At 46.0% G+C, this 27461-nt stretch overlaps 1 protein-coding gene across 3 annotated transcripts in view; it reads right to left on the reverse strand.

Moving 5' to 3' along the window:
* OPHN1 (oligophrenin 1) overlaps nt 1–27461 on the reverse strand; it is a 656285-nt gene that overhangs the window by 240185 nt on the left and 388639 nt on the right. For all 3 annotated transcript variants that reach the window (XM_085608318.1, XM_085608317.1, XM_085608319.1), the window contains 5 exons: nt 24195–24299; nt 23446–23575; nt 9903–10003; nt 3224–3315; nt 2891–2969 (listed from right to left, as the gene is read on the reverse strand). In XM_085608318.1, the coding sequence (XP_085464444.1) occupies nt 2891–2969; nt 3224–3315; nt 9903–10003; nt 23446–23575; nt 24195–24299 (507 nt within the window). The remainder of the gene's footprint in view (nt 1–2890; nt 2970–3223; nt 3316–9902; nt 10004–23445; nt 23576–24194; nt 24300–27461) is intronic.

Below are 27461 nucleotides of genomic sequence, written 5' to 3' on the forward strand. Positions count from 1 at the left end.
TCTGTGATTACGTTTTTTTTAAATTCCTAAATCCACTTTGGGTGATTTTTACCACTAATTATGGGTCAGCTGGGAATTCAAGAAGATTGTCCCTAAATTGCCAGACAAACTGAGTATTGACTGCATAAAAATATATATTAACTTGAAATGTCGAAGTTGGCAAGCTAAAAGACATAGATATAAATTATACGGTAGTGGCAATAATATGTCTTCCTGGGGAACTCCCTAAGGTATAAGCTCATCCTTCGAGTGGAAATTGTTAAGTTCAATGGATTGGGATCTATTTGCAATGGAAGATGAAATCCTAGCTAGAATTGTATCAACAACTGCTAGGGATGACGGGGGTGGGGGGGTCTTTGGGAGTAAAATCACTTGGTCAATGGTTTTGAAAGCTGCAGAGGATGTGGACTCCTCAGTCACCTTTGTCCACCATTGTTCTGCAGTCTTCAGTTTTCATCACTGTTCTGGGTATATTGTTGAGGTCTGTGTGGTGGGGGATGGGTTTCAGAGTCTGATAAAACTATCGGCTCCGCTTCCGACATTTAGCAAAGTGCCCTTTTTGTATGGTCTCACGCACACACTGTTTCCCCCAATGCTGATTGTTATGACAGTGAAAATGCACTAGAGCCTGCTGCCCAGGCCCCAGTGCCCCCTCCCTAAAAATGATGTATGTGAATTGGTGTCCCCAATTGGAAAGGACTTTAACCCCTTATAAGTCCCTGGTAAGTGGTACAAGTGGTACACAAAGCATGAGAGTTAAAGGGCTTACCAGGGCCTGCAGCCCTGATTGTGTCACCCTGAGTGACACAAGTAAACAGATGACAGCAAGCCTGCCACCGCAGACTGCAGGAGCAGTGAAAACTGCTCAAACTCGATTTTGCCCTCACATGAGTGCGAACGTCAAAGCACTATTTTTAATATATTTATCAACCAGCCATAAGGTAGGCCTTCTGAGCCCAGGAGGTAGGGGCATTATATTAAAGGTGTGGACATATAAGTGAAAGCTTATATGTCCCTATAGTAGTCCCATTCTACTAAGCGCTACTATAAGTGTTCAGGGGCTCATAGGATAACCGGAGCAGGCACCCGGCACCCCAAGGTTGCAAGCTCCATTACATTCTCACTGAAAAGTGTCATGCTTGGTATCAAACTTTTTCCCAAAGTCAGATTTAATGCAACATGCACCCAGGTTGCTACCTTAGAGGTTGCCCACCTGGTTGCCCCAGCCTTTCCTGGGCCCTGGCCAACAGCCTGCAGCTGCTGCCACCAAGACAGGGATTCGACTCCCTGCCAGGAGGTATGAACACTACCAGGAGTCAGAAAAAAAGGCCTGCCTGTGAAGGAGGTGTCACCTTGATGGCTAGTGAAGTGGCATGTCACGGCAGTGAGCTTCAAAGTTTACACTGCCTCTGATATGCAACCAGGCTGCCTCCCAAAGGAGGAAGCAGTCAACCCTCTGCCCCCAGGTACGTTTGCACCCAGGCAAGTGAGAAACTTACGTAGTCAGGAGGCGTACAACCCCAGAAGGCCAGCCACACTACTAGGATGGTCTACCTGGTCTGTACAGCTGGAGAAGGGTTCTGTCATTTTTAAATGTGGCAGAATAGAGGGATCTGGGTACAAAAGGTGGTACACTCTCTCAGATGTGTTCACCTCTCGGGTGGATTATCTGCTGGGGCTAGTAGCTCATTGACTACTTGCACCCACACCCCTTTTTCCTTTTAAAATCCATAACTCCGGTTTTACTTATTTGATTGTTTTCATTTTGGTGTCTAAAATTATATATAAAATAATCTGCTCTGTTTTTATAGATTGGTTCTGGATTTCTTTCGAGTCGTGTCAATTACTTATCATCCATGTTGGTACTCTGAAATGCTTAACACATGTACCTCTAATAAAGCCTGACTGCTCTGTGCCACACTACCAGGACTGAGCTAGGGATTTATTAGTGTGAATCCAACGACTTAGTTTGGGTAACATGAAGGTATTACATTGTGAAACTTAACAAGCCTCACTGCATTATACCCCACATTCCTACAAGACGTCAGTGGTGTCGGCCGAGAGTCACGTTCAAGGAAGGGGCCAGCCTAGAAGCGAGGTCACGGGCGCAGGATCTGCCGGTGGTAACCCAATTGGAGACCTCCTTGGATCCTTGGGGCCAAAGGCACACCAGAGGCTCATGGTGAGGCATCAACAATGGTGTCTAAGGCCTCTTTAAGCTCTTGAAGCAGTTGTGCATAGCTGAAGGCCCAGGGAATCTGAGGCATATTGGGTTCAGTTCTGGAATCGGTTCCGAAATATAGAGAAGCTGATCTGTGGCTTTTAAGTGTTTGGGTGTCGTGCAATTCTAAGTGGTGTGAGTGGCAGGATAATGGAGACTCATGCTTGGATTTTTAATTTATTTGGCCTTTTTTGATTTTGCAGATGTCAGTCACTGACATTTGACGAAAACCCATTGTTTTAGAGGGAGACAGACGTGTTTTAGAGAGAAATAAGTCTGTCAAAATGACAGGACTCGAAAGGTCCAGATCCATGTCAGAACATGCATAAAGAAAGGAACTGATGCCAGCTCATGAAAATGGTGCATAGATGGGGGCCCTGATGTCACATCCGGGGCTTACAGATCCGATCCAGATCTGCACTATACCACCTACTGACACACAAAGAAATTGGTAGCAAAAGTTTCCAAATCCAGTCTGCCGCCCAGGAAAATTCACAAGGTGAGGAATCTGTGGTTAGAAACCTCTATCAAAAAGTAGCTTCTACAGCTTGGTGTGATGCTTTGTGGAACTCCCAGCACAGCTGAAAGCATGTAATCCTTGAAACTAAAGGACCCATAGATGAAACTGACCTCAATGTAAGTCAAGGCTGTGTCAACTTCAATACATACCGGCTCTTTACCATCCATAGCCTCCATCCACAACTTTCGGTTGAGCTCAGACAGAGCCTGAAGCGTGAGTGCTCCATGCCTGATGTTTTGGGGAGAAAGTAAAAATAACTTAATATCGATCATGGACTGTACACAAAAACATCAAACTTACATAGATGCAAAGGCTGGATCAATTTAACCAGAAAACTGGTAAGAGGAGTTGACCTTATGTTAAACAGTAAGAAACTTATAAACATCTTAAGTTCAGGGGTCTAAGCTTACCTCCTTAACAGAAGCACCATGGGACGTTAATATAAACATCTAAGCTGTCAAAGCAAATCCAATAAAATCTACCTTTCATTGACTTCAATATCAAAGCAGAACCGCTTGTCGATGGAGTCTGATTTCCTCCTAATGCACGACTTCAGCGTGAAATCGGATGTCCCCTGAGAAGATAAACAGAAAGATCACATTTCCAGAAAGAAGTGATTTTCCTCAATCTGTGCTGAGGAAGACTAGATCTTTACTCATTCCACTAAATGCAGGCTGAAAATTCTGGTTATTAGGACAGTATAACAGTACAAATGAAAAATACATTATCCAGTCTAAGTTGGAGTTGGAGGTTTCCCGTTCAGCTAAATGGAAGGTTTTTTCACTCAAATTGTCAACGATGACATTAATCATGTTTTGTACCAATTAAAATGTCTCCAGATGTTTCAGGAGAACATCCTGCCAATTTTTTTTTAAGGAAAGTGGCGAACACATTTGTAAAACTCAAGTGGGATATCATTCCTGTGCAGAAAGGAAGGTCCACCATTATGGAGTAATGAATCAATATCCTCTCTCCTAGTATTGTTCCTCCCAATACCACATGAATAATCCTATTCACAACCTGTTTCTTTTTTCACCTGGCACCCAAATTCCTCCTACATGTCAAGGCTGGTGATGAGGGCAACATGTTTGCTTAGCTGCCTCGGCTGAAAAAACAGAATTATTTTCATTCCAATTCATTATGGTCACTTAATTGTGCAATTGCTGGTAAATTGTCTGTTTTCATGTCAACCACAGGGGAATCTGGGATACAAACTCAGTTCTAGGGGTTCCAAATTCATTGTACAATACTTAAACAATCACCAGGCCTACAGCCTAAACTTTGAAAAATGTTGTTGTCTTTGCCTTACATGACACAGACTAAACACTCATGTGACATTAATGAGGGGGTTTTGATTGTGGCATGGCTATACTAGAAGCATTATTTTAAATATCAAACGCTTTAAACAGGGGCACAGTTACAACAGCAAAAAACTTTGAAAAAGTTATTTTTATTCCACTTCTCCTTTACTTTCCCACGCGAGGAGCGTTATGTCTTGGAAGGTACTAGCAGAAGATCCTTTTTAAGACAGTTAAAGTATATGTAGACAAGTTGGCTACATGAAACAGTTATGTTAAATGAACCCAAGCAGTCCACAGATATCTTGACTGGCTTTTTCATTAAGTACCACGCTGTGACACAGATACTGAGAAAGCTGCTGATGAGGCGCAAAAAAGCAGAACCATGTCTGGGTTTGCCTATGTTCCCACAAGAAGGGGTGTCCCGCAGCAGTTCGGGCTAGACATTTCATTGTCTAGTTTGGGGAAAGGGAGGCTGATTAACACATGGGTAGTTCCTGTCTGTAGTGGTGCAGTAAAAAAAAAAAATGTACTGGAAAGCGGCACAGAGTAATTACCATGGCTGAAATTAATTCAAGTATTTCGCCACTTCTTTATTTTTCTCTTTCAAAAATTAAATATGGCTACCTTTTAGGTCTGGAGTTAGCCTAGACCTTTTGTTTGTAATAAAAAAATATGTCTTACATACTTTCAGGGGCTTTCATTAAGCTCTTTCCATCCACTGGTTTGCTGCAGAGTCATTCACAGCATACAGCATGGGACACAGGGTGAGCCCGCTTCAGCCACCGGCTTAGCCGACTGTGATTGCTGGCATTCTGCTCTTTGACAAGGTGCACATCAGCACAATAGGTGTGTAAGGGGTGCTTTTCATACCATCATATATTATATATACATATATACATTTTATTAATATATACATATAAATAAAATACAGCATGAAATGCAGTCATTGCTCATACTATTATATTATTATTTAGTATACTATGAAAAGAACTCATTGCATACTTTCTACTTACAATCAATACGTGTATGTGTATATGTGTGTGTGTTTCACAGGAAAAAACAAAGGTTACATGTACATTATAGTTAGGCTTAGATTTCACTCGTACAAAATCAGTGAAATTCAGTAGTTATAGAGCTAACTATAACTTACATCCCAGCAATGCACTGCTTATGACCTCACATATTACATCAATTATGACATGGTCAATGACATCACAGATAACATCTCAAATAACATCACTGATGGCATCAAGTAAGTGTAAGTGTTTTTAAGAGTTTATGTATGCTAAACATATATACTAACCTACTACAAAAGTTAAATTAACATAACAGGTGCACTACTGTATGTATCCTAGTGTGTATGGTGTGTAAATGGCTGTATGAGTGTATAAGTGGGTGTGTGAGTAGCTGTGTGGGTGAGTGAGATGCTGTATGAGTGGCGGTATTGGCTAGTGAGTGGGTGTGTCAGTGTATGGATGAGTGAGTGGCAGAGGGAGTGGTTCTATGGTGGGTATATAGTTACTGTATGGGGAAGTGAGAGTGTGTCCGAATGGCTGTATGAGTGAGTGACTCGGTGTGTAAGTGGTGGTATGGGTGAGTGAGTGGCTGTTTGAGCAGTTGTTTGGTTAAGTGAGCTGGTGCGTGCGTGGTTGTATTGGAGAGTAAGCTTCTGTGTGAATGGCTGAATGAGCAGATGTGTGAGTGCTTGTATGGATGTGTGAATGGGTATGTAAGTGATTGTGTGGGTGTGTGAGTGAGTGTGAGTGCTTGTATGGGTTAGTGAGTGGCAGTTTTGAGAGTCTGTATGGGTGAGTGGGTATGTGAATGACTGTGTAGGTAAATAGCTGTATGGGTGAGTGTGTGGCTATGTCAGTGGCCGTACGGGTGGGTGACGGGTTGTAAAAGTGGCCGTACGGGTGGGTGACGGGTTGTAAAAGTGGCTGTATGGGTGAGTGAACGGTCGTGTGGCTCTATGGAAGAGTGAGTGGGTGTGTGGGTACTGGTATGGGTCTGTGAGTGGTTATGTGGGAGTGGGCATACAAAAGGTTATATGGGTATGGGTGTGTGTGTGTGTGTGTGTGTGTGTGTGTGTGTGTGTGTGTGTGTGTGTGTGTGTGTGTGTGTGTGTGTGTGTGTGTGTGTGTGTGTGTGTGTGTGTGTGTGTGTGTGTGTGTGTGTGTGTGTGTGTGTGTGTGTGTGTGTGTGTGTGTGTGTCAGTTGATAATGTCATCAGTGATGTCATCTGAGATGTCATCAGTGATGTCACTGAGCATGTCATGAGTGATGTAATATGTGAGGTCATAAGCAGTGCTTTGCGGGGGTGTAAGTTATAGTTAGGTCAGGTAACTTTAACTGCTCAATTTCACTGGTTTTGTACATCTGAGCCTAACTATAACATATCTGTAACCTTTGGTTTTTTCAGTGAATTTCTAACTTTTTTTAAATTTGATTTCCTAACTATAACGTCCCTGTACCTTTCTAATTTAGGTAACTGGAGGGGTAGTTGGCCACCAAAGACCCTCAAGAGCCAAGGGGACTTCAACTCACAACTAGTAGTGCGCCAGGAGGCGCGTTTGCAGAGTGGTGGAGAAAGGGGTAGTAGCCTCCGACAACTTCTCAGCAATCCCGTTGTGTGGTAATTACTGGAGGTAACAGGGGGAGTAGCTGGCCCCCTAGGACACAAAGGAGAAAAGTGGACTTTAGTCCCCAACCAGTACTGTGCCAGGAGGTGCGTTTGCAGAGTGGCAGAGAAAGGGGGCGTGGCCTCCAAAGACCTCTCAGCAATCCCTCTGCGTTGGTCTTACTGGAGGTAAAAGGAGGGCTTGTTGGCTCCCAAGGATCCTCTGCAGCCAAGGAGACTTCATTCCCCAACCACCTGTGCACCAGGAGGCGTATTTGCAAAGTGGTGGTGAAAGGGGCGCCTCCGGCAACTTGCCAGTCTGGCCTTTTTTTTTATTAGGGGAGGGGGCAGCGTGGCCCTCAAGGCTAAGGTAGGGGGGTATTTGCGCTCCTCCCTTTTTGTTTAAGGTAGTGGCCCCAGAGAATGGGGTTCCCAGGGAAGCCAACAGCCTAGGGAGGGATGCCATGCACTGTCAGAGGAAATTGACCCAAGGGAACAAAGCCTCCTGAGCCAATCAGCTCTATTTTGTTTAATTGGGTTTGATGGACTCTCGCAAGAGTCACTCAAACCCAACTGTTCAGATATACAAATATTTTTTATCTTTAATTTCTTTGAAACTACTGAACGGATTTACACCAAAGCACAAAAAGCACGCTTTCAGGACCAAGATCTAGCTTTGTGCCAAATTTGGTGTACTTCTGTTCTGCAGTATTTCTCAGCCCCCACTTGACAGATCACCCCGAAACTTTACATTCACAAACTAGGCAAAAATGAGAACATTTTTGGAAAGTTTCGTAAACATTCATCAAATGGTGTCAGAGTTATCAGCAAAACAAAAAAGGCATTGACAATATATATATTACCTACTGGCGGCTGCCAGTAGGTAGTTACAGTTAGAACCTAGTTTTCATTGGAAAAGCAATTTTTTGTTTTGCTAATAACTGTGGCGCCATTTGACAAATTTGCATGGAATTTTCAAAACTAGTGTGCCAGTCACTTCAACTGCAATCTGGAAAGGTTTGGGGTGATTCGTCAAGCAGTGGCCAAGGAAAGGGGGAGTGGGGGGAGGGAGGGGTCACAAAACGATTTTTCCCCATGCAATTTTCCATAGGGATTTTAGACACAAAGTACAACCCAGAACTATGCTGAACGGAATTCCACCAATTTTGGCAGAAAGCTACATCTTGGTCCAGATAGAGTGCTTTTTGCAATTTGGTGTTAATCTGTTCAGTAGTTTTGGAGTTATTAAAGGAAAAAGATTTCTGTATATCTAGAGACACGGATCCACCGCAGTGGATCTGATGATCCATGCATCAACAGCAATGCCGTGATTTCCTGGCTGCAACTGGAGAGAAAAGCTGCTGCCACAATTTTGTGAATTGGGATAGGGTTCCCGGGGTTGGTGGGGATGAAGCATAAATAGGACATAAGCGGTCAGGATAGAGTAAAGGTATTCTGACCTCTGTGAGGTACCACTCATGGGCAGCCAACTGTTGGAAAACGTTTTTGGGTGCATGCGCAAGGATCCACGGCGGCACTCAGCGATGCCCGTCTGTGAATCAACATACTTCTGCTGATCCAGACATCAATTAAAAAAACTCATACACCCACTAACAGACCCACTCACACACTCACTGACAAACCTGCTCACGCATCCATACACCTACTCACACACCCATACATTCACTCACATACCCATACAGTCACTGATACATCCACTCAGAGACCCAGAAAACCACTCACACATCCACTCACAGAGCCACACAGGCACTAACACACCCACTCACACACCCATACAGCAAAACCAGTGACACACTCATACACCCATACAGCCACTTACACACCTATCAGAGACCCACACAGTCACTTATACACCCATTTACACACTCATACAGCCACTCACACACACACTTACAGATGCAGTGAACCCCACAATCACTCACACATGCACTGATATACTCATACACCCATGTACATACTTATACAGCTAGTGACACACCCACTCACAGACCCGCACAGCCACTTACACACCCAGGGGCCCGTGGGCTGGCTGCATTAGAGGGGTTGGCCACAGGGCCTGGCGAATCCCCGACTGCGCTTAAGATGCATGCGGGGGGTTGTGGCCATGCCCTGTGGCCATCCCCCCACTGCACATGGCCAAAGGCTGTGCAAAGCGTGGTGTTGGTTGCATGCGGGGGTTCGCCACTAGTGCCTTAAGGTAAGTATATCTTGCGCCTTAGTCATGGATTACTTATTACCCCAAATATTACATATCAGTCATGATATCTTCTATGACATCATTGATAATATCACTGCAACATTTGCAATAAAATTACTGATGAGAAAACTGTGCATGGCGGGGTGCGAGATATAGTTTCCTTAGTGCATGGGTCATAGTTTCTTGAGATAGCTATAACTGCTGAATTTCTATGGATTTATGTGTGTAAAATCTGAACCTAACTATAACATCCAAGCAACCATTGCTTTTGTCAGTTAAAATATATATGGACCCTTGGACTTTCGAAACGCGTCATGGCGGCCACGAGAAAAGTGGAGTTCGTGCCTTTCTTGGTTCCGGGGGATTGGACCGTGGAGAGAAAGGTATGTATGTATGTATGTATGTATATATATATATATATATATTTCTTTGTTTTTGTTTTTTTTTTTAGCCATAATGGTATGAAGGGAGAACATCACTCAGGCACGGTGGCAAAAGGTATTTATTGCTCAAGAAACAGCAGTATCAGCATGTTTTAGCTGATAATTAGCTTTGATCACGATGATCAAGGCTGCTTCTCAGCCTTAACACGTGTGAATGTTGATACTACTGTTTCTTGAACAATAAATATTTTTTCCCATCATGCTTGAGTGCCATTCTCCATTCATACCATTACGGAGTCTTGCAGATTTATCGGCGATGGGGCGAAGATGCCATTACAAGGCACTGCCAAAGATTTGGATGTCCGTCAGCAACCACCAACGCACAAAGTAGCATATTTACATAGTGCATGTAATTGAATGTCTTCATCCAAAAACATTCACAAACAAAATAGGCATTGGCACAGCCAAAAGGTCAGTGGTCAACACCAGACCTATTGCCTTTACCAATGTTTTTCATTATGATGTTACCATTGTCTACCGAATTGTCCTTTCTGGCTTTCCAGTCCTTTCTACACGCATTCTAGTTTCAGGAATTTTCCATGTCACGACAGCAAGCCCAAATAGTCACAGGTTACTCACTTGCTTGGCGCCGGGCTTCTGCTCCAATGGAATCATCTTCAAGCCGCGAGATTCCTTCTCATATTTGCAGTAGTGTTTCACCCAGGACATACCCAGGGCCCCTGCAGAGAGAGAAGGCGCAGCCAGCAGTGAGATTCTACTCTCAGATAGAGGTTCTTCATGACACGCTTCCAGAGGGGAGTGGCACATAATGTGTGTGGATGGCAGCCTGCGCTGAACTGTCTGCTGCTACACATGAAGAAGTTACTACATTCTCGTGTTGAGCCCATATCTCCTTTTTTAATTTCTAAAGATAACGCTGCATTTACAGCTGTTTGTTGGGTGTTAAGTAACCACAGTATCCTTCAGAACGGTACACTCTGTGCAATGCAGCATCTCTGAAGACCTATGGACAACATTAATTATTTCAATCCTTCATCAATTGAAAAATCTGAGCTTATGAGAGGACCAACATTACCTTGACACCTTGAACCTGATCCTCAAAATAAGAGGACAGACATATTGTGGACTTACACTCATGGTCTGTGTACACCCCCTTTTTCATTATTCACAAGATTCCAAGGAGCACGCCTCGGCGATCTATGCAAGTCTTAGATTTCCAGGCACATGCCTTCTCCTCCATATATTCTACTGGAGTCGACTGCCCTCAGTGCTTTTGCACGTTTTACTTTTTTCTTTATCTGTATTTCAAAGTACAAAACGTTTTCATATGATGAAAAGCCCTATTATACACTGACTGAAGCAGGGCTTATTTGCAGCCGCCATCCTCACTTACTCCCTGGAGTGGTACAATAACTGGTATGCACTACATCATAATGCTCAATGCGTTTGTCTAGATACTCTTCATTTTGCTCACTAACATTATTTCTGCCTTAGATTGATCAAAACCCTATAACAAATCAAACGGATTTATTAAAGAGTGGGTTTACATTAATTTAGGTACCCACATGTTCTGCAAATGTAATAAACGAGAAAAATCCCTCATGAATGGAAAATCTTATGGACCGGAAGTGTGTCCTCAGTGGTAATAAGAGTGTGAGACTCGGAGCATGCATCACTGCTCGGGGTCTGGTGATTTCCAGAGTCTTAGTGCCAAGCATGACAACGCTGTGTCTCTGTGAGTTACACAATGCCCAGCCTCTCAGAGTTAGACAATGCCCAGCCTTTCAATGTTAGACAATGCCCAGCCTATCAAAGGTAGACAATGCCGAGCCTCTCAGAGTTAGACAATGCCCAGCCTCTCAGAGTTACACAAAGCTCAGACTCTCAAAGGTAGACAATGCCCAGCCTCTCAAACTTAGACAATGCCCAGCCTCTCAAAGATGGACAATGCCCAGCCTCTCAAAGTTAGTCAATGCCCAGCCTCACAGGGTTACACAATGAACAGCCTCTCAAAGTTAGTCAATGCCCAGCCTCACAGGGTTACACAATGAACAGTCTCGCAAAGTTAGACAATGCCCAGCCTCTCAAATGTAGACAATGCCCAGCCTCTAAAAAGGTAGACAATGCCCAGCCTCTAAAAAGGTAGACAATGCCCAGCCTCTAAAAAGGTAGACAATGCCCAGCCTCTCAAAGTTAGACAATGCCCAGCCTCTCAAAGTTAGACAATGCCTAGCCTCTCAAATGTAGACAATACCCAGCCTCTCAGAGGTAGACAATGCTCAGCCTCTCAGAGGTAGAAAATGCCCAGCCTCTCAGAGTTAGACAATGCCCAGCATCTCAGAGTTAGACAATGCCCAGCATCTCAGAGTTAGACAATGCCCAGCATCTCAGAGTTAGACAATGCCCAGCCTCTCAAAGGCAGACAGTGCCCAGCATCTCAAAGTTAGACAATCTCCAGCCTCTCAAAGTTAGACAATGCACAGCCTCGCAGAGTTAACAATGCCCAGCCTCTCAAAGGTGAACAATGCCCTGCCTCTCAGAGTCAGAAAATGCCCAGCTTCTCAGAGTTGCACAATGCCCAGCCTCTCAGAATTAGACAATGCCCTGCCTCTCAAAGTTAGACAATGCCCAGCCTATCAAAGTTAGACAATGCCCAGCCTATCAAAGTTAGACAATGCCCAGCCTCTCAACGGTAGAAAATGCCCAGCCTCTCAAAGTTAGGCAACGCCCAGCCTCTTAAAGGTAGACAACGCCCAGCCTCTCAAAGGTAGACAAGCCCAGCCTCTCAAAATTAGACAATGCCCAGCTTCTCAAAGTTAGACAATACCTAGCTTCTCAAAGTTAGACAATGCCCAGCTTCTCAAAGGTAGACAATGCCCAGCATCTCAAAGTTAGACAATGCCCCGCCTCTCAAAGGTAGACAATGCCGAGCCTCTCAGAGGTAAAAAATGCCCAGCATCTCAGAGTTAGACAATACACAGCCTCTCAAAGGTAGACAGTGCCCAGCATCTCAAAGTTAGACAATGCCCAGCCTCTCAAAGTTAGACAATGCACAGCCTCGCTGAGTTAGACAATGCCCAGACTCTCAAAGGTAGACAGTGCCCAGCCTCTCAAAATTAGACAATGTCCAGCCGCTCAAGGTTAGACAATGCCCAGCCTCTCAGAGGTAAAAAATGCCCAGCATCTCAGAGTTAGACAATACACAGCCTCTCAAAGGTAGACAGTGCCCAGCATCTCAAAGTTAGACAATGCCCAGCCTCTCAAAGTTAGACAATGCACAGCCTCGCTGAGTTAGACAATGCCCAGGCTCTCAAAGGTAGACAGTGCCCAGCCTCTCAAAATTAGACAATGTCCAGCCGCTCAAGGTTAGACAATGCCCATCCTCTCAAAGGTAGACAATGCCGAGCCTCTCAAAGTTAGACAATGCCGAGCCTCTCAAAGTTAGACAATGCCAAGCCTCTCAAAGTTAGACAATGCCCAGCCTCTCAAAGGTAGTCGAGACAATGCCCAGCCTCTCAAAGTTAGACAAGGCCCAGCCTCACAAAGGTAGACAATGCCCAGCCTCTCAAAGGCAGACAATGCCCAGCCTCTCAAAGGCAGACAATGCCCAGCCTCTCAAAGTTAGACAATGCCCAGCCTCTCAAATGTAGACAATGCCCAGCCTCTCAAATGTAGACAATGCCCAGCCTCTAAAAAGGTAGACAATGCCCAGCCTCTAAAAAGGTAGACAATGCCCAGTATCTCAAAGTTAGACAATGCCCAGCCTCTCAGAGGTAAAAAATGCCCAGCATCTCAGAGTTAGACAATACACAGCCTCTCAAATGTAGACAGTGCCCAGCATCTCAAAGTTAGACAATGCCCAGCCTCTCAAAGTTAGACAATGCACAGCCTCGCTGAGTTAGACAATGCCCAGGCTCTCAAAGGTAGACAGTGCCCAGCCTCTCAAAATTAGACAATGTCGAGCCGCTCAAGGTTAGACAATGCCCATCCTCTCAAAGGTAGACAATGCCGAGCCTCTCAAAGTTAGACAATGCCAAGCCTCTCAAAGTTAGACAATGCCCAGCCTCTCAAAGGTAGTCGAGACAATGCCCAGCCTCTCAAAGTTAGACAAGGCCCAGCCTCACAAAGGTAGACAATGCCCAGCCTCTCAAAGGCAGACAATGCCCAGCCTCTCAAAGGTGGACAATGCCCAGCCTCTCAAAGGTGGACAATGCCCAGCCTCTCAAAGGTAGACAATGCCCAGCCTCACAAAGTTAGCTGCAGTGCTCTAGGACTAGTTGTGCACATCCTTTGTGGATCTGAGGCTAGCTTCAATCTGACACACAGAATAGTGGATTTGAGGATGGGTTCCCTCCAGCACACAGAGTAGGGGCTATGAGGCTAGCGTCCTCTAACACACTGAGCAGGGGATTCTACGCTACCTTCCCTCAGACAGAGAGCAGAGGATACCAGGCTAGCTTCCCTCTGACACACAGAGCAGTGCATCCGAAGCGAGATCTCCTCTGACACAAAGAGAAGAGAATCCAAGGCTAGATAGACAATGTCCAGCCTCTCAACGATAGACAATGCCCAGCTTCTCAAAGTTAGACAATGCCCAGCTTATCAAAGTTAGACAATGCCCAGCTTCTCAAAGTTAGACAATGCCCAGCTTATCAAAGTTAGACAATGCCCAGCCTTTCAAAGTTAGACAATGCCCAGCTTCTCATAGGCAGACAATGCCCAGCTTCTCATAGGCAGACAATGCCCAGCCTCTCAGGGTTAGACAATACCCAGCCTCTCAAAGTTGGACAATGCCCAGCTTCTCAAAGTTAGACAATGCCCAGCCTCTCAAAGGTAGGCAATGCCCAGCCTCACAAAAGTAGACAATGGCCAGCCTCTCAAAGGTAGACAGTGCCCAGCCTCTAAAAAGGTAGAAAATGCCCAGTCTCTCAAAGTTAGACAATGCCCAGCCTCTCAGAGTAAGACAGTGCCCAGCATCTCAAAGGTAGGCAATGCCCAGCCTCACAAAAGTAGACAATAACCAGCCTCTCAAAGTCAGACAATGCCCAGCCTCTAAAAAGGTAGACAATGTCCAGTCTCTCAACGTCAGAAAATGCCCAGCCTCTCAGAGGTAGAAAATGCCCAGCCTCTCAAAGGTAAGCAATGCCCAGCCTCACAAAAGTAGACAATGACCAGCCTCTCAAAGTTAGACAATGCACAGCCTCTCAAAGGTAGACAGTGCGCAGCATCTCAAAGTTAGACAATGCCCAGCCTCTCAAAGTTAGACAATGAACAGCCTCGCTGAGTTAGACAATGCCCAGCCTCTCAAAGATGAACAATGCCCTGCCTCTCAGAGTCATAAAATGCCCAGCTTCTCAGAGTTACACAATGCCCAGCCTCTCAGAGTTACAAAATGCCCAGCCTCTCAGAGTTACACAATGCCCAGCCTCTCAAAGTTAGACAATGCCCAGCCTCTCAACGGTAGACAATGCCCAGCCTCTCAGAGTTACACAATGCCTAGCCTCTCAAAGGTAGACAATGCCCAGCCTCTCAAAGTTAGACAATGCCCAGCTTCTCATAGGCAGACAATGCCCAGCGTCTCAGGGTTAGACAATACCCAGCCTCTCAAAGTTGGACACTGCCCAGGCTCTCAAAGTTGGACAATGCCCAGGCTTTCAAAGTTAGACAATGCACAGCCTCTCAAAATTAGACAATGTCCAGCCGCTCAAGGTTAGACAATGCCCACCCTCTCAAAGGCAGACAATGCCGAGCCTCTCAAAGTTAGACAATGTCCAGCCTCTCAAAGTTAGACAATGCCCAGCCTCTCAAAGGTAGTCGAGACAATGCCCAGCCTCTCAAAGTTGGACAATGCCCAGCCTCTCAAACGTAGACAATGCCCATCCTCTCAAAGGTAGACAATGCCCCACCTCTCAAAGGTGGACAATGCCCAGCCTCTCAAAGGTGGAAAATGCCCAGCCTCTCAATGTTAGACCAGGTCCAGCCTCTCAAAGGTAGACAATGCCCAGCCTCTAAAAAGGTAGACAATGTCCAGTCTCTCAACGTTAGACAATGCCCAGCCTCTCAGAGTTGGAAAATGTCCAGCCTCTCAGAGTAAGACAATTCCCATCATCTCAAAGGTGAACAATGCCCTGCCTCTCAGAGTCAGAAAATGCCCAGCCTCTCAAAGGTAGGCAATGCCCAGCCTCTCAAAGGTAGGCAATGCCCAGCCTCTCAAAGGTAGACAATGACCAGCCTCTCAAAGTTAGACAATGCACAGCCTCTCAAAGGTAGACAGTGCGCAGCATCTCAAAGTTAGACATTGCCCAGCCTCTCAAAGTTAGACAATGAACAGCCTCTCAAAGTTAGACAATGCCCAGCCTCTCAAAGTTAGACAATGCCCAGCCTCTCAAAGTTAGACAATGCCTAGCCTTTCAACGGTAGACAATGCCCAGCCTCTCAACAGTAGACAATGCCCAGCCTCTCAGAGTTACACAATGCCCAGCCTCTCAAAGGTAGACAATGCCCAGCCTCTCAAAGTTAGACAATGCCCAGCCTCTCAAAGTTAGACAATGCCCAGCTTCTCATAGGCAGACAATGCCCAGCGTCTCAGGGTTAGACAATACCCAGCCTCTCAAAGTTGGACAATGCCCAGGCTCTCAAAGTTAGACAATGCACAGCCTCTCAATATTAGACAATGTCCCGCCGCTCAAGGTTAGACAATGCCCACCCTCTCAAAGGCAGACAATGCTGAGCCTCTCAAAGTTAGACAATGTCCAGCCTCTCAAAGATAGACAATGCCCAGCCTCTCAAAGGTAGTCGAGACAATACCCAGCCTCTCAAAGTTAGACAATGCCCAGCCTCTCAAACGTAGACAATGCCCATCCTCTCAAAGGTAGACAATGCCCATCCTCTCAAAGGTAGACAATGCCCAGCCTCTCAAAGGTTGACAATGCCCAGCCCCTCAAAGGTGGACAATGCCCAGCCTCTCAATGTTAGACAAGGTCCAGCCTCTCAAAGGTAGACAATGCCCAGCCTCTCAAAGGTGGACAATGCCCAGCCTCTCAAAGGTGGACAATGCCCAGCCTCTCAATGTTAGACAAGGGCCAGCCTCTCAAAGTTAGCTGCAGTGGTCTAGGACTAGTTGAGCACATCCTTTGTGGATCTGAGGCTAGCTTCAATCTGACACACAGAACAGTGGATTTGAGGATGGGTTCCCTCCAGCACACAGAGTAGGGGCAATGAGGCTAGCGTCCTCTGACACACTGAGCAGGGGATTCTAGGCTACCTTCTCTCTGACAGAGAGCAGAGGATACAAGGCTAGCTTCCCTCTGACACACAGAGCAGTGCATCCAAAGCGAGATCTCCTCGGACACAAAGAGAAGAGAATCCAAGGCTAGTTAGACAATGCCCAGCCTCTCAACGGTAGACAATGCCCAGCCTCTCAAAGGTAGACAACGCCCAGCCTCTCAAAGGTAGACAACGCCAGCCTCTCAAAGTTAGACAACGCCCAGCTTCTCAAAGTTAGACAACGCCCAGCTTCTCAAAGTTAGACAATGCCCAGCCTCTCAAAGTTAGGCAATGCCCAGCCTCTAAAAGGTAGGCAATGACCAGCCTCACAAAAGTAGACAATGACCAGCCTCTCAAAGGTAGACAATGCCCAGCCTCTCAAAGTTAGACAATGCCCAACCTTTCAAAGTTAGATAATGCCCAGACTCTCAAAGTTAGACAATGCCAAACCTCTCAAAGTTAGACACTGCCCAGCCTAAAAGTTACACAATACCCTGCCTCTCAAAGTTAGACAATGCCCAGCCTCTCAAAGGTAGAGAGTGTCCAGCTTCTCAAAGTTAGACAATGCCCAGCCTCTCAGAGTTAGACAATGCCCGGCCTCTCAAAGGTAGACAATGCCCAGCCTCTCAAAATTAGACAATGTCCAGCCACTCAAGGTTAGACAATGCCCAGCCTCTAAAAGGTAGACAATGCCCAGCCTCTCAAAGTTAGCAATGCCCAGCCTCTCAAAGTTAAACAATGCCCAGCCTCTCAAAGGTAGTCGAGACAATGCCCAGCCTCTCAAAGTTAGATAATGACCAATCTCTCAAAATTAGACAATGCACAGCCTCTCAAAGGTGGACAATGCCCAGCATCTCAAAGGTGGACAATGCCCCACCTCTCAAAATTAGACAATGCCCAGCCTCTCAAATGTGGACAATGTCCAGCATCTCAAAATTAGACAATGTCCAGCCACTCAAGGTTAGACAATGCCCAGCCTCTCAAAGTTAGACAATGCCCAGCCTCTCAAAGTTAGCAATGCCCAGCCTCTCAAAGTTAGACAATGCCCAGCCTCTCAAAGGTAGTCGAGACAATGCCCAGCCTCTCAAAGTTAGACAATGGCCAGCCTCTCAAAATTAGACAATGTCCAGCCTCTCAAAGGTAGACAATGCCCAGCCTCTCAAAGGTAGACAATGCCCAGCATCTCAAAGTTAGACAATGCCCAGCCTCTCAAAGGTGGACAATGCCCTGCCTCTCAATGTTAGACAAGGTCCTGCCTCTCAAAGTTAGACAATGCCCCGGTTCTCAAAGTTAGACAATACCCAGCCTCTCAAAGTTAGCTGCAGTGCTCTAGGACTAGTTGTGCACAACCTTTGTGGATCTGAGGCTAGCTTCAATCTGACACACAGAATAGCGGATTTGACGATGGGTTCCCTCCAGCAAACAGAGTAGGGGCTATGAGGCTAGCGTCCTCTGACACACTCAGCAGGGGATTCTAGGCTACCTTCTCTCTGACAGAGAGCAGAGGATACGAGACTAGCTTTCCTCTGACACACAGAGTAGAGGATCTGAAGGTTGCTTCCCTCGGACACACAGATTAGGGCATCCAAGGCTAACTTCCCTCTGGAACACTGAGTAGAGAATTGGAGGCTTGCTTCCCTCTGGAACACAAAGTAGAGGTCCAAGGCTAGCTATCCTCTGGAACACAGAGTAGAGAATTGGAGGCTAGCTTCCCTCTGGAACACAAAGTAGAGGATCTGAGGCTAGCTTCTCTCTGACACACAGAGTAGCGATTCGAAGCTAGCTTCACTCTGGAACACAGAGTAGGGCATCCGAGGCGAGCTTCCATCTGGAACACAGAGTAGAGAATTGGAGGCTAGCTTCCTTCTGGAACACAAAGTAGAGGATCTGAGGCTCGCTTCCTGCTGGCACACAGAGTAGAGGATCCGAAGCTAGCTTCACTCTGGAACACAGAGTAGGGCATCCAAGGCGAGCTTCCCTCTGGAACACTGAGTAGAGAATTGGAGGCTTGCTTCCCTCTGGAACACAAAGTAGAGGCCCAAGGCTAGCTATCCTCTGGAACACAGAGTAGAGAATTGGAGGCTAGCTTCCCTCTGGAACACAAAGTAGAGGATCTGAGGCTAGCTTCTCTCTGACACACAGAGTAGCGATCCGAAGCTAGCTTCACTCTGGAACACAGAGTAGGGCATCCGAGGCGAGCTTCCATCTGGAACACAGAGTAGAGAATTGGAGGCTAGCTTCCTTCTGGAACACAAAGTAGAGGATCCGAAGCTAGCTTCACTCTGGAACACAGAGTAGGGCATCCAAGGCGAGCTTCCGTCTGATACACAGAGTAGAGGATCCGAGGTTAGTTTCCTTCTGACACACAGATTAGAGGACCCGAGGCAAGCTTCCCTCTGATACACAGAGCAGAGGATCCGAGGCTAGTTTCCTTCTGACACACTGGGTAGGGGAGCTGAGGCTAGCTTCCTTCTGTAACACAAAGTAGAGGATCCGAGGCTAGCTTCGCTCTGGCACACAGAGTAAAGAATTGGAGGCTAGCTTACCTTTGACACACTGAATATGGGATCCGAAGCTAGCTTCCTTCTGATACACAGAGTAGAGGATCCGAGGTTAGTTTCCTTCTGACACACAGATTAGAGGACCCGAGGCAAGCTTCCCTCTGATACACAGAGTAGAGGATCCGAGGCTAGTTTCCTTCTGACACACTGGGTAGGGGAGCTGAGGCTAGCTTCCTTCTGTAACACCAAGTAGAGGATCCGAGGCTAGCTTTCCTCTGGAACACAGAGTAGAGAATTGGAGGCTAGCTTCCCTCTGGAACACAAAGTAGAGGATATGAGGCTAGCTTCTCTCTGACACACAGAGTAGAGGATCTGAAGCTAGCTTCACTCTGGAACATAGAGTAGGGCATCCGAGGCAAGCTTCCCTCTGGAACAAAGAGTAGAGAATTGGAGGCTAGCTTCCTTCTGGAACACAAAGTAGAGGATCTGAGGCTCGCTTCCCTCTGGCACACAGAGTAGAGAATTGGAGGCTAGCTTACCTTTGACAAACTGAATATGGGATCCAAAGCTAGCTTCCCTCTGATACACAGAGTAGAGGATCCGAGGTTAGTTTCCTTCTGACACACAGATTAGAGGACCCGAGGCAAGCTTCCCTCTGATACACAGAGTAGAGGATCCGAGGCTAGTTTCCTTCTGACACACTGGGTAGGGGAGCTGAGGCTAGCTTCCTTCTGTAACACAAAGTAGAGGATCCGAGGCTAGCTTTCCTCTGGAACACAGAGTAGAGAATTGGAGGCTAGCTTCCCTCTGGAACACAAAGTAGAGGATATGAGGCTAGCTTCTCTCTGACACACAGAGTAGAGGATCTGAAGCTAGATTCACTCTGGAACACAGAGTAGGGCATCCGAGGCGAGCTTCCCTCTGGAACAAAGAGTAGAGAATTGGAGGTTAGCTTCCTTCTGGAACACAAAGTAGAGGATCTGAGGCTCGCTTCCCTCTGGCACACAGAGTAGAGAATTGGAGGCTAGCTTACCTTTGACACACTGAATATGGGATCCGAAGCTAGCTTCCCTCTGATACACAGAGTAGAGGATCCGAGGTTAGTTTCCTTCTGACACACAGATTAGAGGACCCGAGGCAAGCTTCCCTCTGATACACAGAGTAGAGGATCCGAGGCTAGTTTCCTTCTGACACACTGGGTAGGGGAGCTGAGGCTAGCTTCCTTCTGTAACATAAAGTAGAGGATCCGAGGCTAGCTTTCCTCTCGAACACAGAGTTGAGAATTGGAGGCTAGCTTCCCTCTGGAACACAAAGTAGAGGACCTGAGGCTAGCTTCTCTCTGACACACAGAGTAGAGGATCTGAAGCTAGCTTCACTCTGGAACACAGAGTAGGGCATCCGAGGCGAGCTTCCCTCTGGAACAAAGAGTAGAGAATTGGAGGCTAGCTTCCTTCTGGAACACAAAGTAGAGGATCTGCAGCTCGCTTCCCTCTGGCACACAGAGTAGAGAATTGGAGGCTAGCTTACCTTTGACATACTGAATATGTGATCCGAAGCTAGCTTCCCTCTGATACACAGAGTAGAGGATCCGATGTTAGCTTCCTTCTGACACACAGATTAGAGGACCCGAGGCAAGCTTCCCTCTGATACACAGAGTAGAGGATCCGAGGCTAGTTTCCTTCTGACACACAGAGTCGAGGACCCGAGGCCAGCTTCCCTCTGATACACAGAGTAGAGGATCCGAGGCTAGTTTCCTTCTGACACACTGAGCAGGGGAGCTGAGGTTAGCTTCCTTCTGGAACACAAAGTAGAGGATCTGAGGCTCGCTTCGCTCTGGCACACAGAGTAGGAGATCTGAGGCCTGCTTCCTTCTGACACACAGAGTAGGGGAGCTGAGGCGAGCTTCTTTCTGACACACTGAGAAGAAGGAGCTGAGGCTAGCTTCCTTCTGGAACACACACTTGAGAATCTGAGGCTTGCTTCCTTCTGACACACAGAGTAGGAGATCTGAGGCTTGCTTCCTTCTGACACACCACAGAGTAGAAGAGCTGAGGCGAGCTTCATTCTGACACACAGAGTATATCTCTACATATACGGCATCCCAAACCTTGCAAAGCTTTCATGCTTTCACTCTTAAAATTCACTGGGTGGGGAGTAAGTGCTCTGGGTAAATCATCTCAGCATCAGCGCTGCAGAGTTCTGCACTAGATGCAGTGCTCAATTGATGAGGGACCCAGACGGAACTCGTATATGGGCACCGGGACTTATTTTCATCACCAGACTTTGACCCAGATCAAGAGAGAGAAAGGCAGAAAAGAGAGAACGAGTAGAAAAGGGAAAGATGTTTTGTAGGTCTCGCAAGCACTGCTGTTGGAGTGACCTCTTGGAATCGTTCCAGGCTTTTGTTGAAACTTGTGCATGTTTTGCACTGTTTCCTATTAGTACTCGTGCATGTATAGCGTTTACTTTGCGGGAGCGAGCAGCAGCGCCATATGTTAGCAATCATCGCGCCTGCTGCTGCTCCCTCCCGTAAGGTAAACGCTGTAGATGGGCTTGTTTTTTTAAAGTCATTCTTATGTTCTTCAGTCCCTTTAACAGGTGTAAAACACTCAAGTACCACTGGGGGTCACCATCGACCTCTGAATGGGTCAAAACAAGTAAATGAAACCCGAACAGCAAAATACATAATCACCCTGCTGTCACCGTGAGCGTGACTGTTCGCTTATTTCATTCCTAGCAATGCTCTTAAGAAATATTCAAGAGAAATGCGGCCGGCGTATTACATACGGGCCTGACGCGTTCTATTGCTCCTACCTGAAATAGCGGATGTCCTTTTAAAATGACGCTTCACTGTATTGCTTTCTCTGTGTTGCTCGCGTTCTGTCCAGTGTTTTACTCCTGTGGTAATTATGGCAGTGACTGTGGGTACGAACGCATTGACCGGATTATAAAACGCTGCATGAATTGGTTCAAGGTTATCCGCTACAGTGAATCCAGGTGTTTCATTATTAACCCGAAGTAAACCTGAAAGTATAGCAAAGCTCATGAATTCTACTTAAGAATTGATCTGTGGCAGCGAGGGTTTTGTGAGGGATACGGAACTCTGCACTTTGTCTAGTTTCCAACCAAACATATGCTGGAAGAAATAGGGATTGTAGTTTTTGTACTCACACTCCTTCCAACAAGTCCTTAATTTGAAACATGGAAATGAAATTAAGGAAGTCGGCTGTTTTTGAGAATATCCTTGTGTATTTCGCTGCTTCAAAAATCAAGAATCTCAAAACGTCTTTTCCACCTTTCAGATAATCTGTCAATGTTTATTACTGAGTCATTTATTTTTTTAAATGCTTCATTTTTAGTGATAAATGCTAAAATCTAGAAACCACGTTTAACACTTCCCTCCCACCAACTCAGGCTGCTTAATAAGGCTGAATGAGCCTCTAATCGGAGGGAATTCTAATGAGGGCCTCGAGGGCCCCAAATTGCTGCGTCTTGCTCAGTCGGAACCCACAAATTCAAGGGTAAAAGTCGTCAGTGGACCTTTTGTGCTTCTGTTTGACAGTAGGAGAGAGAAATCCGATCACGTTCGGGGTTTGGTGCATCCTCGTGCCGTCCTATATCTTTTTAATACGAGCAGATGGCCATTGTGTAGATATCTTAACATCTCTTTACTCCCGTCTTTACTCACACATCTTTTGTGGGCCACTCTTGGATGACACAGGCAGGGAGTCAAATTGGGAAACTAGGGTGATCTCTAAAAGGCCAGTATAAGTAGGTTGCCTAGTACTTGGGGTGGGTGGGAGTCTGCCACAAAGAATAAGGTCACAGACCTGATAAGGAAAAACACAGTTTCAGTCAGTTAAACCTGGGCTAAACTCCAAGGTATTCATGGCACAAGGCACACAGGCTTAATGTAGGATTATGTGTAAAGTATTTATCAGTAACAAAACAGTTATAACGTCAAAACACCACACAATGAAAATCCCACAGACAATTTATAACAAGCATTGGCATAGCCAATAGGTCTCGCCTTTGGGATCTTATAAGTGTTTAGTTATCCAGCACAATATCCTTGGTGCAACAACATCAACTGTTGCATGGCTAAACACTTATAAGGCCTCAAAGGCGCGACCTATTGGCTATGCCAATACTTGCTTCATTATGAGACGACTCTAACAAAACAGATGTTTTCTTTTACCCAACTAAATGGTACTCATTTTATTGAGCTCTGGAGAATTAAAGGCCGATTGGGGCCTCAGCGATTCAATCTTTGACTATGAGGACAAACACAAAATCCTGCAGTGTGTGCATTAGTCCACTGAGCTAGCAGAGCCACTGCTGGGGCCACTGAAGCCGCTGCCTGCCTTGGAGGTAAATGCAAACAGGTGCATTACATTTCTCCTGCGAGTACAGGTATCCCTCGATGGTGGTCTGCCCGGGCAGCTTGCAGGTCTGGGGGGCTTCCTTCATCCTCGTCTTCAGTTCTTCCATCTCGTCTCGCGTGCTGTTGAAGTGGTTCCTCGTCTGCAAGAAAACAGCAGGTTACGTGGCTATGAGCAAGGGTGCAAAATGAGAGCAGCATTTCATCAGGGTGGGATGGAGAACGGCATTTCAACCTGGTAAGAGGGAGAGAGAGGTGACAGCATTTCACCAAGGGTGCCAGGCTCCTGGAGGCTACCTGATGTTCAGAGCCAACAATTACCTTCGTTTACCAGAAAAGACCATAAGAAGGATGATAAAAGTCATATAATAATAATAGTGGCAATAATTATAATATAATAAAACATTAAAACTGCAATATCATTACTACTTTTCTAGTTATTATTCCTAGTAGTAGTATTACTATTAAATACAACAAGAATAATCACCGGCTTGCATAGCTCATGTCTTACAATTGAGTCGACCTGGAGTGCTAAGGACGGGTATAATATCACGCAAGCACATGGACCTCCTTTTATCAGCAGGATAAGGGTGAAATGCTGAGTGAATCTGCCAGCATTCACGCTGTGGGTGCTAGCAGCTGAAAGGTAAGGTGAATTTGGAGAGTTCCGCTACCTCACAACTTCGATGGAGACAGAAAGGTTTGAGGGTGCAAAAAGCCAGCAGGAATCAGTGACATTGGTGAAAACCCGTGGGAACGTACATTTTGGAGGCTCAGCTGAAGCTGCTGTTTATATGGCAGGAAGTCCTGGGTGAGTTCAAAGGTCAGGTTGTTGGAAGTGAAGAGGCAGTGGAGAAAGGCCAAAACCTGAAAGAATAAAGAGAAGGCATGTCACAGAAGTCAGGCCCCAGTCATGCCTCACCGTGTGGATAAAACTGAAGCTGACGAGGAATAATAATGATAGAAGATAGGACACAGCTACAAAACAGGGCATTAACTCACCACCATTCTAGCAAGCACTGGCAAAACCAATATGTCTACTTTAATATGCGAACACAGGTATGAACAAACGCTGCTCGACTGAGCACATTAAAGGAGGACTGTTAGCTTTGACGAGTACAATGAAGGCACTCTCGCTATGAGACGAAAAGAGTGGACTGTAAATAGTAGAGAGAGAGCGAGCGCAAGAGACAGAGTGTGTGTGTGTGTGTTTTTTATTCATTTATACATAAAGCAACAAAAATGGTTAGTTGCTTTAAACTCTTTGAAGCTAGGTCAAACACTCTTAAAAGTGGGGTCTGCAGTCATACTTAGAAGTTACAAAAAATGCTCTTTCACTTAAACACATTAGTGTAGTTCAGGGGTTAGAGGCGGCAGACCCGGAAGCTGAGATCGGTCCTGGACCAGGGTTCAATTCCCCGCCTCGACGGGTCTTGGGCTAAAAATTCCATGGACTCGATAATTCTCGCCCCGGTGCCTCCTCGACTCACGGGTTCACACTCTGCGACTCTGGGCAATAGCTTGCTTAATCTCCACAACGGCCCCTCGCGGCGGGATGCCTGACTTTCACCTTGTGGATACCCTGCTATCTCACAGGGGAATACCAGGACGGGTTCCCTAAGCAAGCGCCGGGAAACCCACAGCGGGTAGCTGTGCGCTATATAAGCTCAACTACATTTACATTTACATATCAATAGACATCCAGGCACTGTATTAATGGACAGAACTATTTAGCCATGAAAGTGTTCCACAATTGTTAACATTTCACAAAATGCAAAAATACAGAGTTTCATTGAAAACATTCTCCATGTATTCCATGTATGGCATGGGAGGAGAGGTTGCAAAATGTATGCAACACAACAAACGAACTCAACTCAACATATGTCAGTAGTAAACTGAGAAAACAATTGTCTAATAGGCAAATATTTATAATCACATTTATAAAAACATCTCATTCAATAGGTGGGTGTCAATACCCTCTGCAATGGAACCATGCCAGAGGGAGCAGAGTTATACACTCAGCACCCAACAGACACACTGCCTGGGCTGCTTCAAGATGTTATTGACACCGTCTTAAAGCGACCGAGGTGGAAACAGAAACATCAGGAGATAAGAAAGGACCCAGCAGGCAGCCAAGGGGCCGGGCATGAACTCATTCATGTTATAAAACAGAAGCTGAGATGGAATACCATAAGGAGAAGACACAACGAGGCACACATGACGCTAGAACATTGGTTCAATCTGGGTTTAAGCCCGAGACGAGGAACAGGCCAGGTTGGGTGTCCCAGGGCCCGAGTGCCATATAGAGATAAGTATTACTGAACGTTTACACAGTCATCTGTACACCATGGAATGAAAACACGTTTCTTTGTCAGATACTGAAGATCATGGTGATGATGGCTGTGTGTTGGGACAGAGCAGGATGGTGAGCTGCAAGCAGGTAGCTCTACCGTGAAGGGTGGTTCTAGGAATGGCTTGCAGCCAAGGATGTTCACCGCAGCCAGGCGATTACCATCTCAGTGTAAAGATTATTTCATGCAATAATGCAACCACTAGATCGTGGTGGGCATCATATTGGTCCAAAGATGAGGTCATGCCTTTATGTGACCATGGGGGGTTGGCTGGGTTATGTTTTTTTTTTTAGCTATATCCTTTCTATTTTTTGTGGGTGCATATATTCTTTTTTCGTTTACTAGGGGAGGGATGTGCTGTAGTCTTAGATATGTTAATGCCCCTTCCGATTGTGAGTAAGCAGCGCATGTACAGAATGTTGGCAGTTCACGGCTAGGGAAGGTCCAGTGGGCGGCGGTTGGAGGTTTGGAGCTTAGCTGGGCGGCTGACAGTGTGGAGTCGGGGCTGGCTCTAGGGTGGCGCTAGCGGTTCATCCGGGGCTGACTTGGGGTGGGTAGGGGGAGCAGGTTTAGAAATAACACAGGTTTAAAAAGCACCTGCTGCACAGTTCCTTTTGTGTCCAGCAGTTTTCAGGCAACAATAAAAATGTCAAGATAACTCTGGTGATTAGTGCTCGTGCTGGAGAGGGATCGGGGTTTCGACTAGTGGCAGTATTGACTCGTGATAAAGTAGCGCAGAGGGTTATTATGCCTCCTGCACAGAATGTGTACCAAGCAGATCAACAAACTGTATTTTTTCTGTGGATAGCGCAGTGGGTTAATGCTTTTCTCACAGATATCCTTTTGTTATACGTTTCAACCCTAATATTGCACAGCGAGCTATGAACTGTCATCAAAGCTGCACGCAAACTGCATAGTATAGGTTAGAACGTTAAGTTTTCTTCCCCAGTCTTTAATTATCCTACTGTTGCTAAAATTGCTTCATTTGGATAGAAATACATTCTTCTTAGTAAAGCCACCCCTGTGGTACGTTTTAAATCCTAAGTTTGTGCTTCTCCAGACTTATACAGCCTACTAGTATTGGTGACGTGTGACTCCTACACCTTGTAATCCTCATTGTTGTATGTAACATTTCCCATAGACTGATTTACTCATGCATGATTCATTGGCTCTGCATAATATGTGTGTGATGTAAAGTGCTCCGACACCTTATACTGGTATGAGCAGTGCTATAAAACAAATGAAAGGCATGTGAGAGTGGCTATGGAAAGATGATAGGCACTGGCAAAGCGCGGTAGTAAGGGAATTCGTGGAGAAGAAGGTTTTTGGGGGAGCCACAAAGACTGTCGCATTGGATGCCACAAGCACCAAAGCCGGCCCGGCATGTGGTGCTAAAGAAGTGACTGTCTCACTTTACATAGCATTAATCATGGGTTGTGGAAGATGCGTCTCTCTCGCTATAAAAAGTATTAAGTATGGGGTGCTGAAGATGTGAGTGTCTCAAGATGTGCCTGTCTTGCTTTACCAAGTATTAAGTAAATGTAAATGTAAATTGATACTTGTATAGCGCACTACTCACCCGCAAGGGTCTCAAGGCGCTTGTACGAATACCGCTGTGGAACCCATCCTGGCTTTCCCTGTGAGGCGTCCACTCCTGGGCACCCCCAAGGTGGAGGCC

The sequence above is a fragment of the Triturus cristatus genome, chromosome 5_2 (genome assembly GCF_964204655.1).
Source record: "Triturus cristatus chromosome 5_2, aTriCri1.1, whole genome shotgun sequence".
NCBI classification, from domain to species: Eukaryota; Metazoa; Chordata; class Amphibia; order Caudata; family Salamandridae; genus Triturus; species Triturus cristatus.